Source organism: Sitophilus oryzae, unplaced genomic scaffold (genome assembly GCF_002938485.1).
Source record: "Sitophilus oryzae breed Bouriz unplaced genomic scaffold, Soryzae_2.0 scaffold_1518_pilon_pilon, whole genome shotgun sequence".
In the NCBI taxonomy this organism is placed as follows: Eukaryota; Metazoa; Arthropoda; class Insecta; order Coleoptera; family Curculionidae; genus Sitophilus; species Sitophilus oryzae.
In genome coordinates this window covers 1,901,212-1,919,471 of record NW_022146190.1, presented here as the reverse complement: position 1 = coordinate 1,919,471, position 18,260 = coordinate 1,901,212, and the positions used below count along the sequence as shown (strand labels likewise).

Below are 18,260 nucleotides of genomic sequence, written 5' to 3'. Positions count from 1 at the left end.
GTTTTTCGAATCATTTCTAGATAAATTGTGTATAGTCAAAAAGTAAAGCGACCTGTTACAGATTTCGTTTTGTTTTATTTTTATAGGATGGGTAGAAAAACAAAATTTTACCATACAGAGTAAAATATAAGAGAAAATATCCGGAGGTCGCTTTGATAAAAATTTACTTTTGCAATAGCCCTATGTAATAGGTACCGTATGATCGAGAAAAAACGGCGTCAGCGTTGGCTATGAAATGAAGATTGCTGTCATTTTATATGGGAAATGTCATCGATCGTCATTTCCCAGCCAACTGGACGCCGTTTTTTTTCGATCATACGGTATAATACTGCGAATTATATTACATATTTACACAAGGCTACTTCCGCAACTGCTAAAAATTTAGAAATATTTTAAATACAAAAATGTGCGCTTTTTAAGTCTGGGTATCTAAAATACTAAAAATAATATACAGTGTGTATTGCATTTAAAAAAAATTCACAGTCCTTTACAAAGATGCAACCGGGGGGGCATTGAAAATGATGAATAAAAACGTAAAAATATGATTAGTGTTAATATGAGTGTATTAAATACATATGTTTAAATAACGAACTTAACAAAAAACAACAGATTTAAAGATTCACTGAAAGAGTAGTAGTGTTAACATTAAATAAAACATTATCAATAATAATTATGCGATCGCACCTATCCGTAAAACAAGCAAGCAAAAAAACCCTCGAAAAAACAAAATAACATACAAAACATCAGGTTAACATGATGACAGATCATGATCAATGACAGATAAATAATTCTTACCGAAAGTTACACTTTAAGATATAATTTTTAACTGTTAAAGGCAAACCCCATTTAAACACAAAACTTTTTAATACCTACTACTGTATCTAAAAGACTTTTTTAAATTACTAAATTCTTAGCCACGCTTCTGTTTTTCTTGGCTGTTGTGCGTCACGTCACAGATTAATAGGCCCACGTTTGCACCACAAGGCGATGCTGCAGCCCACTAGGTAACCGGTCGTAGAAATTTATGTTATACAACTTGTAGTCAATCTACACAAATATTATCAAAAACTTTTTTTCTTTTAAAATGTGTTCAGATTTTATAAAAAGTATAAGTCAAAATCGCAAAACTTAAATTTGATATGAGTTTCTTAGTTTTTAACTAATATAGTGGCGAATTACAAAAATTCCTTTTCAATGAAAATTAATGAGTTAAATAAAATAATTTAATAAATTACTAGCTTTTTCTCGCAACTACGTTCGCGTTACACCTCGAATCGTTTATGCATTGATTTAAATGATTTTTTACTTCTTTATAGAGAGCTAGTGAACATATAGATGTTTTTTATTTTTCATCTTTTTTTTATTTATTAAGAGCACTAATACTCTCTTTATAGGTTATTTTTTATTCTTTGAAGGATAATTGAGGAAGATATATTTCCTTATGATGTCACTAAATAAACCCTTGTATAAAATTTTATACTGTCTGGTTTATAATGTTATAGTATTGCATTTTCGTACAGCAAACTTTCATTCCCTATTTTACTCCCTAAGGGTATAAATTTCATAAATTCGCTTTACCTTTGTGCCAATTTTTATGTGTATAATCCAGACGTCACCAAGTTTTATATAAATTTTTACTAACTTTACCCATTTGGTTGATGAATTTCAAAAATTTCTTCTAATTCTTTTTGTAGGATTTCATTCTTCTAGACGAAATAGTAAGGAATTTTCATACAACAAACTGTTCCGAGATAATTTTACTCTCTAAGAGGATGAATTTCCTAAAATCGCTTTGTGTAGCTAATTCACTAATGTCGTTTAAACGAACCTTTGTGCTAATATTTATGTATCTAAAGCTGGCGGCATCAACTCACTCTAAAATATCTAAAAACGTAATATATAATCTAACTGACACACCACTGACAATGACAACTAATTTATTTCTGGAGGTATTGTGTGTAGGTGTTTTCAGGTATGTTTTAGTATTTAGTCGTTTTACACAAAGAAATAGCCATTAAGCACTATAAAAATACTTCATAACAAATCTACACATATATACCTTTCATTTAAAAAAAGAATCATCAAGATTGGTAAAGCGCTTTCGGCGGGATGGATGCAACAAAAAAACCCTTTGAGCTTTTATATATGTATGGACTAATTATTTTTCCAACATATTTTACTTTGCAAATTTTTATAAATATTCAGACTCGCCAATATCGTACTCCACCGTGTCCAGCCTGTTTAGCCAAACGTAGGCCGATTCCTCTTCGGCGGCGTCGTGACCCTGGCCGAAGGAAGAGTCTTGAAGACGCTCATCCGCGCATAGGAATAAGTTGACTGCGTAGCGTATTGCGTATTAATCGATTCTGAAACTTTCTATCTCGTGTATAACATGTTACGCAAGTTTATTATTTTAATCTCGATTTTAATAGATAAATGTGTGAAATGCCACCTGAATATCTTCCGCCATGACATGTTTTTACTTTTTTGTTATGGTAAAGTGATTTGTATAAACTTTATTCAATAACGTATATTTTCCTCCATTTGTGATTTTTTAATTTTAAGCGAAAATTAAGTATAACATTTTAGGAAAAAGAAACACTGTAATATTTAAAAGAATAAGAAGAAATTAGTCTTATTTTGAAAGGAAAATATAGAAAAAACTCTTTCTATAGAAAAAGTCTTTATACTAACCAGAATCCGGTGACATATACGCGGTCTCACCGGAAACATTACTTATTACTTCGCATAACTTGAAGAATATCTACTTTTAATAATGAACACTTCAGAAATACACCAGTAAAAACATTTATTATTTGAGATTAAAACTCGAATTAAATTATAAATATTAGTTACCTATGTTGTTATAGCTTTTATAGGCCTGTTTAACGACTTAATAAGTTACCTAGCGAAAAAATCTGTGCGCGTACCTACCACTATTGTTACAGGTTAATTCGTTAAAGAAATATGTTACACAAGTTAAAAACGCTAAAATTTTAATGGTATTACTTGTGCATTATTGGCCTTATAATGTAATTTGTTGGAATTATATCTTCTTTAAATATAATTAGACTTTTTAACGACTTTTAAGTTACCTAGGAAAAAATCTGTGCACGTACCTACCAGTATTGTTACAGGTTAATTCGTGAAACAAATGTGTTACATATTATTCGTGGTATTAGTGGTATTATATTGGAATCAGCTTGGCATTAGTGGGGCATTATATGAGAAATTTTGGTATTTAATTTGTATTTTTGGCATTACTTTGGCATTAGTATACAGACATTTGTCAGCGGTTTACTCCTTGTAGATAATCAAAAAGTTTTTTGATAAAATTTGCTTTTTATGTCAGATATTTCTATGAAAAATTACATTAGATTTTTATTAAAGACGCTGGGTAATTAAAACATTGACTAATAAAGCTTGTCCACTTTAAATAAGGGGTCACGAAATATCCTCCTTGGAGTGTTTGGGTTAAGGGGTGTATAATAAATTAAACGTTGTTTTATAATAAGAACCATAAAACATTTATTTGTGAGTAAAATAATGCAATGGTTGGATATCTCTCCTTTATAATTAGGTGACTAAAAATACACTAAAATAATTAGAAAAAAAATCTTGTACTTATTTAGTAATTACGTCAATATTAATTAATTGACTTTCTAGTCTATTTTATTTTATGTACAAATATATTATTAAATTTTAAGCATTAAGTAATAAAACACTTTGTGGCCCTCTTATATCGTAAGAGGTTACGAAATATACTCCTGGTTACACCCCTTACAGAAAACAGTGTAAGGGGTGTAAATAAATTGTATAATCACTGTTTTTTATAATAAAAACTATAAAACATTTCTTATTTGTGAGATTAAAAAAACAAAACAATGCACATACATATGTATTGAATAAGTACATTCAATACATATGTATGTGTTATAACATAATATAGCCATTACTATTATACTATTATTATTAAAATAATATGTGTGTAAGATATTTCTTTAACGAATTAACCTGTAACAGACATTTATATGCCCAGTATATTTTTGTTTAACAAACCAATCAGGAAAAATCCAAAACCTACCGTTATAGGAGGTATAAGATGATTAAACTTATATAATGACAACTACATATCGGATAACAAATTAATTACTACTGTCAGCTAGTTCAGCTACTGTCTAGGTAAAATATACCTAGAGTACCTACACCTACCTATGATGTAGGTAGATTAAAGCTTATTTTGACATTACCTCTCACTTCGGTGTCACAAGCTGATTTTTTCAGGGATGGAAGTACAGTACATGATATGGGGACCCTTATTCCGAAAGTAGTGCAAAATTAGACCGGGTAAAAGGGCACTATCATCAAAAATCGATATATTAATACCACCGTATAGAGAAAACAAATACTTATTTTTTGATCCAGTACACAATAAAGTCTTCGTAGGGAGTAATTTTTATAATTATTTACAAAAAACATTTCCATTAGCGCTTATGACCAAAAAAAACTTTAAACGTGAATAATCATTTCAATCATGCGAAAATTTGGTTTAAAAATAGATTTTTTTTAATATAACTTTCATTTAACGAAAAGCGAAGGCCTATATGAAAAAAAGAAACAATTTAAAAGTTTCGCTTATGTCTTGACAAGGTATCAAAGCAAACCCCATATTTTTTGCTTTTAAACTAATAAAGATATATCAATAAACAATTAGCGATGTAATGGTTTTTGCGCGCGCTGGCCGACTGATGCCGCTGAGTCGAGATTTCCTATATCCTTGTATATATGACGTCATGGTGTGGCAAATGTAGCATTTTAATTCGATTTGGGCTCCCTTATATAGGATAACAGAAACATTTTCAATGTTAAAAAAACGGAGATATAGTATTATAATATTGCAATGTTGGCCGCGCCATAAAAAAATCCCTGTGAGTATGAATTTTTCTCGGATTTCTTCTTTTATCCGATAGCGAAGTATGTAGCTATATTATACGTACTTAAGCAATAATATATCAATAAGTTAAATTCATTCCAGGTTTTTACCACTTTTTAAAAGATGACATTTTTCAAATATGAATTATCATGGAAATCCCGCATAGGTATATAGTGCTTCAAATAAATCAATAGTGTAATGTAAGCTGAATTTTATGCTGAACCCAATTCTATACAGAAAAATGGTAATACGATTGCAATTTTAAAGAAAATATTTTTTTTAGGATATGTACTTTTTTTTATATAGAACTTCCTCGTACTAATGGCCACCTATACATACTATGGCCATATATACATACTAATAAAAATTCTCTTCTAATGTGCCTCACCATCTTCCAGTGCTACGAGCCGCCCCTGGATGTCACCTTTACAATCTTAAATGGGAATGGGAGTCAAGTGGCACATCGTTTTACAGGACGTTTAATTCTCTTTTCAGTGGTATCCTACTTTGTTGCTTTTTGTCCAGATTCCGAATACTCGCGTTTCAAAGTTGCAGAAACAATTAAACATGCCTGCATTGAGATTTTGGTTTTCAGTCTAGTGTGTTTACACAAAAATTATTACAATGGATCTCCTTATAGTACAAATGATTAGAAGATCACATACAAAAAAGATCACATACTTACGCCCTATCTTATAAGTTGTTCAGAATGTTGTCCATTTTCCTGTAAACTATAATAAAGTGTGTTTTCAAATTCTTCCCTAACATTTCGGAAAACTTCACCGGGATTTGAGCGGCATTCTGCTGTAATTCGTTTCCTTTTCCTTTTAAGATCATCAGTAAATGAAACACTAAATCACCACAATACACCAAAACAATTTTACTTTTACACTGGACGCGCGTTTCGCTAACCATGTTAGCATCATCAGCAGATGATTATAAACTAACTAACTGTTCGGTGTTTATCTCGACACCGGTGTTCATTTCAGCACCGGTGTTTATCTTGACACCGGTATCGCGATGAACACCGGTGTCGATGGTTCCGTTTGTTGTTTTTTTTTAGTTTTTTAGTGTAATATTTTTTAGTTTATTTTACAGCTACGAATTTTTGTTTCTTTATGTTTTGTTTTGTTTTCTATTTATTTTTGATTAAAATAAACGATAAAAATATCACCGATACGGCATTATTATTATCAGGTTTATTTTGAACTTATTAATTATCATTATTTCTTCTTTAACCCGTTTACCAAACACCGGTGTCGATATCGAAACCGGTGTCGTAGTACCAAACCAAACCAAACCAAACTGGTATCAAGATGAACATCGGTGTTGTAGATGAACACCGGTATCGAAATGAACACCGGTGTCGGTGCCAACACTGTCGACACCGGGACACCGGATAGGCTATATTTGGCCGCCGGTGTCAGCCCAATACCGGTGTTAAAACGGTGTTCCGGTGTTTGGAACAGGCCCAGTGTATTGTGGTGATTTAGTGTTTTATTTTCTGTGTAACACCAAAGGTTCCAAACCTCAACTGTAGATCATCAGTATCAGTAGGTTGTGTTCTATAAACAAATCCCACAGAAAGAAATCTAAGTCCCCAAAGAAAGAAATCTAAGGGTGTTAAATCCGGTTATCTTGGAAGCCATTCAATTGGTCCCCTTCTGCCAATCCATGTACCCGGAAATCTCTCGTTTAACCACTATCGGATCGGAAGAAAATAATGAGGTGGAGTCACCGTCCTGCTGGAATGTTAACAAATCCTCCTGTAAAATTGATTAAAGGTTGTCACTCATTCGAATTTGAGAAAAGAAACGTTAATGTTTATGATGTTTTCTGTTTATTAGTATTTCGACCCCCCTACAAAAATATAATGACTACGTCCATGTTTCAACCTAATATTCTCATTATTTGTACTACAAGGAGATCCATTGCAATATTTTTTTGTGTAAACACTAGCCTGAAAACCATAATCTCAATGCAGGCATGTTCAATTGAAAGTTGGTGTCTGGGAGTTTTTTGATATGAGAAATTTGGATTTGATGACAATATGACTCATAGACTTAAAATAAAACATAGACTACACTATTTACATCTCAACGCGGACAAACAACCTTTTTTGTACACATGTTTACTTCTGGGTACAGTCGACCGAGCCTTCCTCATCCAGCCTATGTTGTCACGTCTTTAATATTATCAATATTTTTTTTCTTGTTATACACATATATTGAGATATTAATACTACAGTTTAATAAAGTAGGTTTTAATATTCCATAGCTGTATTAAATAGTCCTTATACTACTAAATTATAAGTCGGATACTGTTTAATAAGGATAAGTTCTTTACAATATGACAACACCGATTAGAGGCGAGGGAGCCTATTCATTCATTTATTACCTTGTAGTACGTGTCGCACGTGTGCGGTAAAGCTTTGTTGCCGCTATCTCCCCGGCTGTATTAACGCATTTTCTTAGCTTGTAGTCCTTAAGTGTTTATTTTATTGACTTTTTCTGTTCAAAAACTATAAAATATGGTTCGCCAGTGCCAAATTTGCAAGAAATTTGACTTAAATAATCCATTTAAGTCTTGAAACGACTTTTGACCGGTAGGCAACTCTCAATTTACCCATTGGGAGTCAGTGGCGTTGTTGTAGAAAGGCGCTTATTTAGATAATATTTTAGTAAAATGTAAAATCTGAATTTTTCTTTTTACATTACGTTATTTACTTACTTACATTGTAACAAAATCATAATTATAACCCTGTTAATAATTAATAATGTTTTTATTAAAAATATATTCCAGTTTATTCTAAAATTATCTTCAGAATCTAAAATAACATACAAGAATTTTAAAATGATATTACATTATGAAACAATATTTTTAATATACCGGGTCGTCTCAAAAGTGGCTCACCCCTATAACTTTTTTTATTTTTTTCAGATAAAAAAAACACAGATTTGTATGTTAGTAGGCATATGACATAAATTAGATTTATTGACGTATTCAATTGTTTTGGTCTCTTCCTGTTTCACCGAAATGATTACATCTTTTGATTTTTAAAGGCACCCTCGGTATATTGCTACTTTATTCGATAAAAAATGACACTCTGAATAGAGTGACATATCATATGTCAACTGTTGACATTGTCGCTTAAAAACATATCCTATTTTAAATTTCAATCCAGTTTTTTTCAATCCACTAAGTTTTAATCAAGGAGCCTTGGAAAAATAGTTTTGATCGTCTAATAGGTTTCGTGTCTTGTCTAGGCCGGTTAAAAGATGTACAAATCGTATTTTTAATCATACATATGTCAATTTTTTCAAATGGAACAAGGGTGACTCATTAGCATATTTGGAAAAAGCATTTTTTATGAATATATTGATACCACACACTTGGTATTTCGAGTCGAATTGTCGTTATGAACCGCGTGTTACAATTACAATTAAACCATATGCGAAAATGTCAAAAGTTGACATATGGTATGTCATTCTATTCAGAGTGTCATTTTCTATCGAATAAAGTAGAAATATACCGAGGGTGCCGTTTAAAAATTAAAAGTTATAGTCATTTCCGGTGAAATCGGAAGTGGCCAAAAACTAATTTATTTCATATACTAACATACTAAATCTTGTTTTTTTATTTGAAAATATAAAAAAATTATGGGGATGAGCCACTTTTGAAACGCACCCGGTATAATAAAGACAGTACCGAGTTAAATAAATGTAGTTTTTATTTTATCCACTTCCTATCACCTTCCTTGCTTTAATGGAACAGATATTATGTTTTCTCTAATTTACATAATAATACATCACTTAGCCAGAAAAAAAATTACAACAATCATATTTTTTTTTCTCTCTTTGTCGCCGATTCTATTATATCTGTGGAATAGATCCTGTTTTGATTAATATTAGGGGTTGTAAATGTTTGACTAAAATTAATAATTTATTATTAATTTCAAAAATTACCTAATTTCGATTATAAAATTACTTCTATAACGTGTATTTTATTATTTTTATCCTTTTGGACTCTAAATTGTTTTTTCTAAACTTTTATTTAAAAAACCTGTCCTAAATCTTAATAAAATATAAAAAGTTTAAATACGATATATTTTTTAATTTAATTATAGCTTCATTAAAATAAAAAAATACCCGGCTATGATACGGAGAGTTCAGGTGTACTTGAGAAACGAAAGACAGTGTTGTGTTTCTCGGCAGAGTCGTCAGGGAACGACCGTTACGACAGAGATAACCTATCTATCGCTCGTGTCGCACTCGTTATAACCTAAAACAATAACACAACAATAACAAGACAGTGTCTGACCGCATGTTCCAGCTATTTATGAATGAGATGCTCAGTCTATATTTTATTTTAAGTCTATGATATGACTCCTATTTGTAGGGGGCACCACCTACATGTAGTTTAACTGTTGAGAAGAGTAATAACTTTTTATCCGTACCTGTATAAAACTACTGAGTGAAAAAATATACATTTACGTATTTTTTTTTACGTAAGAAATGTCTCTTGGTAAAAATCGCTACGAGCAACCGTTCTCAAGATATTTAGAATGGGAACAGTCAATACATGTCATTATATTGACAAAAAATAAACGTATTTTGTAGATAGTTATTTAATTAAAATGATAAATTTGGCAACTTTTTATTTTTTTAAATTAATCATAAATTTTTCTTCAAAAAATGATGATAAAACAGTTTCTGTTGCACTTTTGGCACCAAAACATTTGAAATTTATGATTTCAGTTATAAAAATTTTCAGTCAAATATCTCGAGAACCCTTACTCGTAGCGATTTTTCCTAGAGACCTTTTTTACGTAAAAAACATCGTAAATGAACATTTTTTATTCAGTAGTTTTATACAGATACGGATGAAAAGTTATTATTCTTCAAACCAGTAAAAAATATGTGGGTGACGTCCTCTACAACTAAGAGTCATATTGACCCTGTATGTCCGAAACTAGGTATTTTAGGACATACATTTATACGAACTTTTTTAGTTATTTTTATCTGCAGAATATGCTGCTGAAGTTTCCGGAATACAGTTCGGACCACCCTGTATAAAAAGTAAATTATTGAATATTCATAAACAAGGATTATTTTTTCTTGAAAAAAAGTCTGACTATTTCGCCAACTAAACGGTAATCTAAAAAAAATTGTTACCATCCGTCGCCAATATGAGCACCATAAAAAATATACAAAAGGACTTTGTATATGATATAATTTTTTTAAGTAGAAATAAATAATCGTGGATATTGGGAAGGCTTAAATGAAACATCATGAGCCTTCTAGACGGAGAGCTAGCTACATAAAAAACTTTAATATCGTTACATGGCTGCTTTTTTGTGTGATATATCCTTTTGTGTAGCCATTGTGAAATAGCCATGTCTGCCAGCGCGATCCCGAGGCTTAAAGCGGGGGCGGCCAATCGAAAGGGTGAAATTTTGACACTAAAAATACGGGTACACGAGTTATAATTGCCAAATGGCTTTTATTTATTATTAAGAAACGTGTAAAATTGTTAACAGACATTTTTCTCGTGGGTGAAATGCCGACATACATCGCGAAAGAGGCATAGAATTTTGACAAAAAAAAATCATCGCATACATGAATGTCGATTGGTGGAATGTCACGTTTATTGTTGATTAATTTAAAAAGCCGTATGCAAAAGGACAGACAAAAAAATCGTTATTGAAATAATAATAAAAAATATTTATAATATAATCGTATATCTGATTTAACTATACTTAAATGGACGAAGCGGCGAGCGTTCCCTGAATGCGCTAGAGTAATATCGCGCTTTTAATAACTGTCTGCAGCTGATTTAGTCACGATCTTTTTGTGTGCCCTTTTGCATACAGCTTTTAAAATAAATAAATATATGACATTTCACCAATCGGCATGCAAATATGTCATATTTTGTTTCATTCTTCAAATTTCATTTTTTAATAATTTTTAAAATTTCATGCCTCTTTCGTGTTGTCTGTCGGCATTTTAGCGACTAGAAAAATGTTTGCCAACAATTTTCCACGTTTCTTAATAATAAATAAAAGCTGTTTTTGTAATTATAACTCGTGTATCTTATAATATTTTTAGTGTAAAAATTTTACCCTTTGGATTGGCCGCCCCCGCTTTAAGCCCCGGGATCGCGCTGGTAGACATGACTATTTCATAATGGCTACACAAAAGGATACTTCACACAAAAAATAGCCATGTAACGATGATAAGGTTTTTTATGTAGCCAGCTCTTAGACTATTCCTAATACCCAGGATGTTTTATTTCTACATAATAATTACTGGAAGCAGTATAATAATCATATTTTTTTAAGTAGTCATTATATTTTGAAGTAGTTTAATATATTTAAACGGAAATATTTTATATTTAAACTACCTAAAAAAGTAAACTTAAATAATAATTAACCAGAGCAATAAAATAATAGCACCTATAAAGCAAATTATCGATGGATATTACCAGTAAAGCCTGAGATATCGCTTTAAAAGTAAGTATCTGAACCATTTAGATACATTTCGATCACATTAGATGCAGGGAAATTGCGCATCTAAGCAATTTTCTTGCGTTATAGTTTTCCTTTATGGCCGCTTCGATAGGAAATCGGCGCATCGTTTTGAGAAAATGGAGAGAATAGGAACGTTTTTCGTAAAAATTAAGAATATGCATTTACATAATAAAATATGAAAATACATAATCTTCAGAAAAATTTCATCACAGTGGCACTATTGAAGAAAAGGGATATGCAGATATTTTAAATGGATAGATATGTAATAATATCTTCTATTTTCATTGTAAGAATTTTAAAGAAAAGACGATATACAAAAATTGGTGTAAAACTTTAGAAAACAATAATATACAAATGTTCAGCAACTTTACAGTAAATAGATAAAACCGAGGATAAAACTAAATACGAGTTTAAGAAGGATACAGTGGTGGTTAGAACTTTGCACAATAACTGAAGCTTTTAATCATCTGCTGATTATGCTAACATGTCTGGCTATAGTGATGAGCGGGTCTGGTCTGGTCTGGTCAAACTCTGCACAAATAGCAAGACCAAGACTAGTATTTGATCTGCAAGACCAAAACTAGACCGACCAAGTAATACCTTCCTTAACATCAAGACCATTTAAGACCAAGACAAATCATGCATGACTCTTACGGTCTTGCGGATTTGCATTTTTTTCATGTTTATATGTTGTAAGAAATTACCTACTTATTTGTTCAGAATTATTGTTTTAATTTATTATAAATAGTATTTTCCCTACTGTTGCAAAATGTCTGAAAGAAAGAAATACTGATATACAGGGTGCTTCTCAAAAGTGGCTCACCCCTATAACTTTTTTTATTTTTTTCAGATAATAAAACGAAATTTAGTATCTTAGTATATGACGGATTGATTTACGTATTCAATCGTTTTTCGTTAGTTCCTGTTCGTCGTCGTCTAAGTCCGTACGTCGCGTACGACGTGTAGTGGTTCTGTTCCTGGCCCTGACAGCCGCCCGCACCGCCCGTCTCCAATTTTCTCTGTTTTCTGTTCTGCACCCTCCAGGTTGGTATTCATAAGTTTTTCAACCATGTCCACCCACCTGGTTGGCGATCTTCCTCGGCGACGGGATCCTGCAGGTCTTCCCTGCACTACAAGTCTCTCCATATGCCCGCTCCTGTTGACGTGACCGAAGAAGGAAAGGATGCGTTTATAGACAGTGCTGGAAAGTCTTTATGGTAATTGTATTGCATTAAGGACCGACACATTGATGCGATGTGCTGTCCATGGTATTTGCAACATCCTCCTCCAGCACCACATCTCGAAGGCGTCAATGCGTCGTCTGTCGGCTGCCAACAATGTCCATGTCTCAGAAGCATAAAGCATAACCGGAAAGACAAGACTATTTACAAGATTGATTTTTGTCGATTGTGTTATGTGAATGTTCGACCAAACTTTCGTGAGCTGCGTCATAGCGTTACGGCCCAATTGAATTCTGCAGCGTATTTCCATTTCGCAACTACCGGTATTAGATATAAGTGCACCTAAATAAATAAATTGTTGCACAAGTTCGCAGCGATCTATGTTTGTGATGTCTGGGTAGTTGTTGTTTTCGCGATCTACGATCATCACCTTAGTCTTTCTGTAATTGATGCGAAGGTCGAACTCTCTACTGGTAGTTTCCAATCTTGCTAGAATTGTCCTCAGTTCCAGATGATTTGCGGTTACCAATACGGTGTCATCGGCAAAACGTAGGTTTGATATCTTGTATCCATTCAATGATACACCCCCTGTCCATTCCTCTAGCACAATCCTCATAATGTATTCGCTGTAAATGTTAAACAGGATCGGAGACAACACGCAACCCTGACGTACTCCTTTCCTTAATTGACAAATATCGGAAATACTTCCATCCAACTTCACGACTGCTTGGTTGCTATCGTATAGACCTTTTATTATCTCTACAAGATGTTGTGGTACTCCCATTTTAGACATTATACTCCATAACTGTCCCCAACATACGTTATCGAAGGCCTTTTCGTAATCCACAAAGCATTAATACATGGGCGTGTAGTATTCTCGAGATTTTTCTATTAGCTGGCGAAGGTTTAGTATTTGCTCTCGAGTTCGTCTCTCCTTCACAAAGCCGGCTTGTTCGGGTGCAAGTTGCAAAGTTACGTAGTTGATAGCCTTTGCTTGAGTATGTATAGCATAATTTTGCTGCCATGAGAGAGTAGTGCAAAGAGTCTGTAATTATTGCAATCTTTTGTGGAGCCTTTTTTGTGTAGCGGGATGATTACGGAAGTGTACCAGTCACTTGGCCAATGTCCTGTGTGCCAAATAGTTTGACAAAGTTCGTGTAGTAATCTTACACCAGTGGGACCCATACTGGTTATATATTCTGTTGTTATTTTGTCGATACCTGGAGATTTTTGTAGGCCGATATTTCGAATAGCTGCTTCTACTTCAGAAAGTAGGATGCCTGGTTCTGGTTCTTCTGTAATCGTGTTTTGGACGGCTGGTATATAGGTCGCGTCAGTATACAATTCTTCGCAGTATTTCCTTCATATCTCGATTATTTTTTCAATTTCTGTCAAAAGCTGGGTGTCAGCATCGTGAATTGCCCATGTTATTGGAGCAAACTTACGCGTAATTTGCTTTATTTTGGAGAACAAATATCTTGTCTCTAAGGTGTTTGCATGTGTTTGTATTTCGGAACAAATGTTGTTATAAAAATTATTTTTATCTCTGCGACATTCTCTTTGAATAGCTCTAGAAAGGAGGTTAAAGGATTCGGAGTCCTCATAATTTATTAGACCTTTTGTTTTCAGTTTGCATCTTTCTTCGATAAGTAGTAAGGTACCTTCTGAGATCCAATGTTGTTTGTTGCGTGTTGTCTTTGGTTGGGTTTTGTTTATGATATCTTGCGTTATGTTTTTAAAATTATCCCACATTTCTGTAGAGGTTTGTATGTTGCTACTAACTTACGCTAGTACTTCCTATTACAACGGAATTTTTAAAAATTGTAGTAATTCAACTTTTGATTTTTAAATGGCACCCTCGGTATATTTCTACTTTATTGGATGGAAATGACACACTGAATAGGATGACATATAATATATCAACTTTTGACATGCTTGCATATGGTTTATTTGAAATTTTGAGATTCATAACGACAATTTGACTCGAAATACAAAGTGTGTGGTACCAAATTATTTGTAAAAAAATGCCTTGTTCCATTAGAAAAAATTAAGATATAATAATTAGAAATACGATTTGGGCATCTTTTAACTGTCCACGACAAGACACTAAAAATATTATACTATCAAAACCAAGCAAATTTCTTAAATTTTTGTTTAAAAAACTTTAAACTTAACTAACACAATTTTTTTGAAGAAAAAAACAGTAGGTAACTCCCTCTTTATGGTTAGTCTTCATACTCGAATTTCAATTGAAATAAAATATGGGTATACAGGGTGCTACAAATTCGAGGTACGAGTATTTGTATCTCGGTAACCGTAATAGATACGAACACGGTTAAATTGGGGCAAAGTTGCACTTTGGGATGTTCACCAAGATATCATCAAAAAAGTTTTAAAAATTTCAAGGATTGCTCAGTTTTTTGAAAAAACGGATTTTTTTGAAAATAAATTTTATTTTTTCCTGTTGTTACTTTTAAGAAAATCAAAAAAACTAATTGCACATTCTCATAGCCACTTTATTAGGGATATCTGATAGTATTTTTAGATTTTCAAATTAGCTGATACAGAGGCCAACTTATTTTTTCTTAAATATGGACCTGCATTTTTTATTTCCGGTTTTGAAAGAACTCGGTCTCCTGAGAACAATGATATGCCACACTTTATACTTTTTTGTTTTGAATACCTTAACAACAACAAAACTATTTAATTATTATTTAAAATAACAACAAAATTTGTAACAACATCAAAATCAGTCAAAGTCGCAGTTTTTGAGATAATTGATTATTAACATATTTTAGTATGGGCGGCTATACGTGCCTCCCAGCGCCAATTTTTTTCAAAAACCTCAGCAATCCTTGAAATTTTTAAAACTTTTTTGATGGCATCTTGGTGAACATCCCAAAGCGCAACTTTGCCCCAATTTAACCATGTTCGTATCTATTATGGTTGCCAAAATACCAATGCTCGTACCACGAATTTGTAGCACCCTGTATACGGGGCCTGGGTCGATTGTATTTGTAGAAAATAATTTAAAAAATATAGCATTTATATTTTCCTCGTAGGATTTCTGAAACGCAAGGCGAAGGTCCAATGTGATAGAAACATAAACGACTGTACCCCGGATTGTAGTAATGAGTTGTCCGATACATTATTAAAAAATACGGAAAGTAGTGATGACAGCACTGATAGCAGGATTAACGACAACGAGGAGAGTATTAAAGTTATTAACAAAAATGAGGAAAACATGGTCGATGGTGAGTACCAACTGATATTAAAGATTTTTAAAATAATACCTTTTTCAACAGTTTAACTATAGTATTTGATTTTCAACCAATTAATTTCAACCCTGTTTTGCTTTTTAGATCTGAAATTAAGCCTAGTTTCCGCTTCAACATCTACCGACAATGCTGATATAGAATTTCCAAGCGATCCGTTTTTATTTAAGGATACAATTTTAAATCCCGAAAAAATTCGAGAAATGATTTCTATAGGCGCTTGTCAGCCGGGTTTAAATGACAATTTTAATTTTCCGGTTGATTCGCATAATCGGCGGTTTAAGCCAAATTGGTATAAATCAGAGGGAAAGTTGAGGAACTGGCTTATTTATTCTCCAAGGGCTAACTGCCTATTTTGTTTTTCCTGTTGGCTTTATGCATCATTAAATTTGACAGTATGGTCGGACCCCAATCAAGGTTTCAAGAACTTTAAAAAAGGACCGGAAAAAATTAAGCAACACGAGGAAAGTCAGTTGCATCGATCCCTACACAACAAGTTTTTAATAACCAAACTTCGGCTTTATACTACCATTATTCAAGAGCAATGGAATTTTGAAAAAAAAAGGAAATTGAAAGAAATAGAGATGCCCTAAAACGTTTAATTGACATAGTATTATTTTTGGCCAAGCAGTGTTTACCTTTAAGGTACGAATCATGACGAATTCATGACGAATCCATCACAAGTAAAAACAAGGGCAATTTCTTAGAACTTGTTAAGATTTTTAAGAAATATGATTCGTTATTAGCAAATCACTTGGCGAATTCCTCTGTCGTGGCCAAATATACAAGTAATATTATTCAAAACGAGATTCTGGCACATTTATCTGAAGCAGTGATGAAAAAAATCACAGTAGAAATTCAAGAAGCTGTTTTCTTTTCTATTATTATAGATTCAACGCTCGACTTTAACAAAAAGGAGCAAATGTCCTTATCGTTTCGTTTTGTCAATAAACTTGGTGTGCCTGTAGAGAGATTCCTGAAATTTATTAATATTTCTGACGGTTCAGCAGAAACTTATTTTAAAACCATAACTGAAGAAATTAAGAACTTAAACTTAGATATTAAATTATGCAGAGGCCAGGGATATGACGGAGCTAGTGTAATGTCAGGGCACTTAAACGGTCTCCAAGCTAAAATAAAAAATATTGTCCCTGAGGCTATATATATTCACTGCTGTGCTCATAATTTGAATCTAGTTCTAGTAGACGCTGTAAACGCTGTTACAGAAGTAAAACTATTTTTTGGGGTGTGGGAGAAAACATACGTCTTTATTTCCGAAAGCTTTCCACGAACTAACTTGTTTAAAAATATTCAAGAGCTTCGTTCCAGCGAACTGGAAAATAAATTAACTTTGAAAAGGCTTTCAACTACAAGATGGGCAAGTCACAATAGAGCAGTTGATTCTTTTTTTGTAAATATTTCTATAATCGAAGAAACTTGTGAAAAAATTGTTTCGGGTGAAATAAGAAATTCTACTGCTCAACAGACAGCAGAAGCACAAGGCATATTAGTCATGATACAGACCTTTGAATTTAAATTTCTTCTTTGCTTCTGGAAAGAAGTGCTGAATAAAATTAATATATTATCCAATCACTTGTAAAAGGTTAATATCAACTTATGTACAGCTGCTCATATGATTACTGCGATAACTAAAGATCTCAGATCATTGAGAAGTGAAAAATATTTTGAAAATTTTAAAAAACAGGCTACTATTTTGGCAAATAAATGCAATACGACAACATCATTTTCTACAAAAAGACAAAAAAGAATAAAAAAATTTCATGATGAAATCCAGAATGATTACCTACATCAAAATTCTGAAGATAATTTCAAGATATCAGTGTTTTATGGTACTTTAGACATTTTAACTGATACTCTAGAGAATCGGTTTGAAGACTTCCTTAATATATGCCAAAAATTTAATTGTTTATTGGATATGGACGTCAATGATGACAATTTAAAATGTCTTATGGATTTACAGATATTGTACCAAGCGGATGTTAAACCTTCTTTAGTTGAGGAATATAAACATTTTTGCAGTTTATTAGAAGAAATTAATGCTGATGACAACAAACTTGCACCTGACGAATATTTATCATTTTTAATTTCCAATGGCCCTTTTTTATACTATAGCCACCAACAGTGCTGGTGCAGAACGACCTTTCAGTAGATTAGGAAGAATTAATAATTACCAGAGATGCACCAGCACACAAGATAGAACCAATTATTTATCACTTCTCAGTATTGAAGCAGACACAGCCCAGGATCTAAATATAGACGAAATAATTGATTCTTTCAAGTCGGTTAAAACAAGACGGTTGCATCTTTGAAATAACTGTTTT

General features: G+C 32.6%; 1 protein-coding gene across 1 annotated transcript; it reads left to right on the top strand.

Moving 5' to 3' along the window:
* The first annotated feature begins 13,919 nt into the window (after nucleotides 1–13,919).
* Nucleotides 13,920–16,511, top strand: LOC115878598. Its single transcript, XM_030895147.1, has 3 exons — nucleotides 13,920–13,962; nucleotides 15,706–15,897; nucleotides 16,006–16,511. The coding sequence occupies exons 1-3, from the start codon at nucleotides 13,920–13,922 to the stop codon at nucleotides 16,509–16,511; spliced, it is 741 nt and encodes a 246-aa protein (XP_030751007.1).
* The last annotated feature ends 1,749 nt before the right edge of the window (nucleotides 16,512–18,260 follow it).

Bases quoted from the DNA above. Each gene is read 5' to 3' on its own strand.
- LOC115878598 (XM_030895147.1), top strand. From the start codon at position 13,920: ATGCCTGGTTCTGGTTCTTCTGTAATCGTGTTTTGGACGGCTG. The intron at 13,963-15,705 runs GTATATAGGTCG...TTTTCCTCGTAG, and splicing joins AATCGTGTTTTGGACGGCTG to GATTTCTGAAACGCAAGGCG. The intron at 15,898-16,005 runs GTGAGTACCAAC...TTTGCTTTTTAG, and splicing joins TGAGGAAAACATGGTCGATG to ATCTGAAATTAAGCCTAGTT.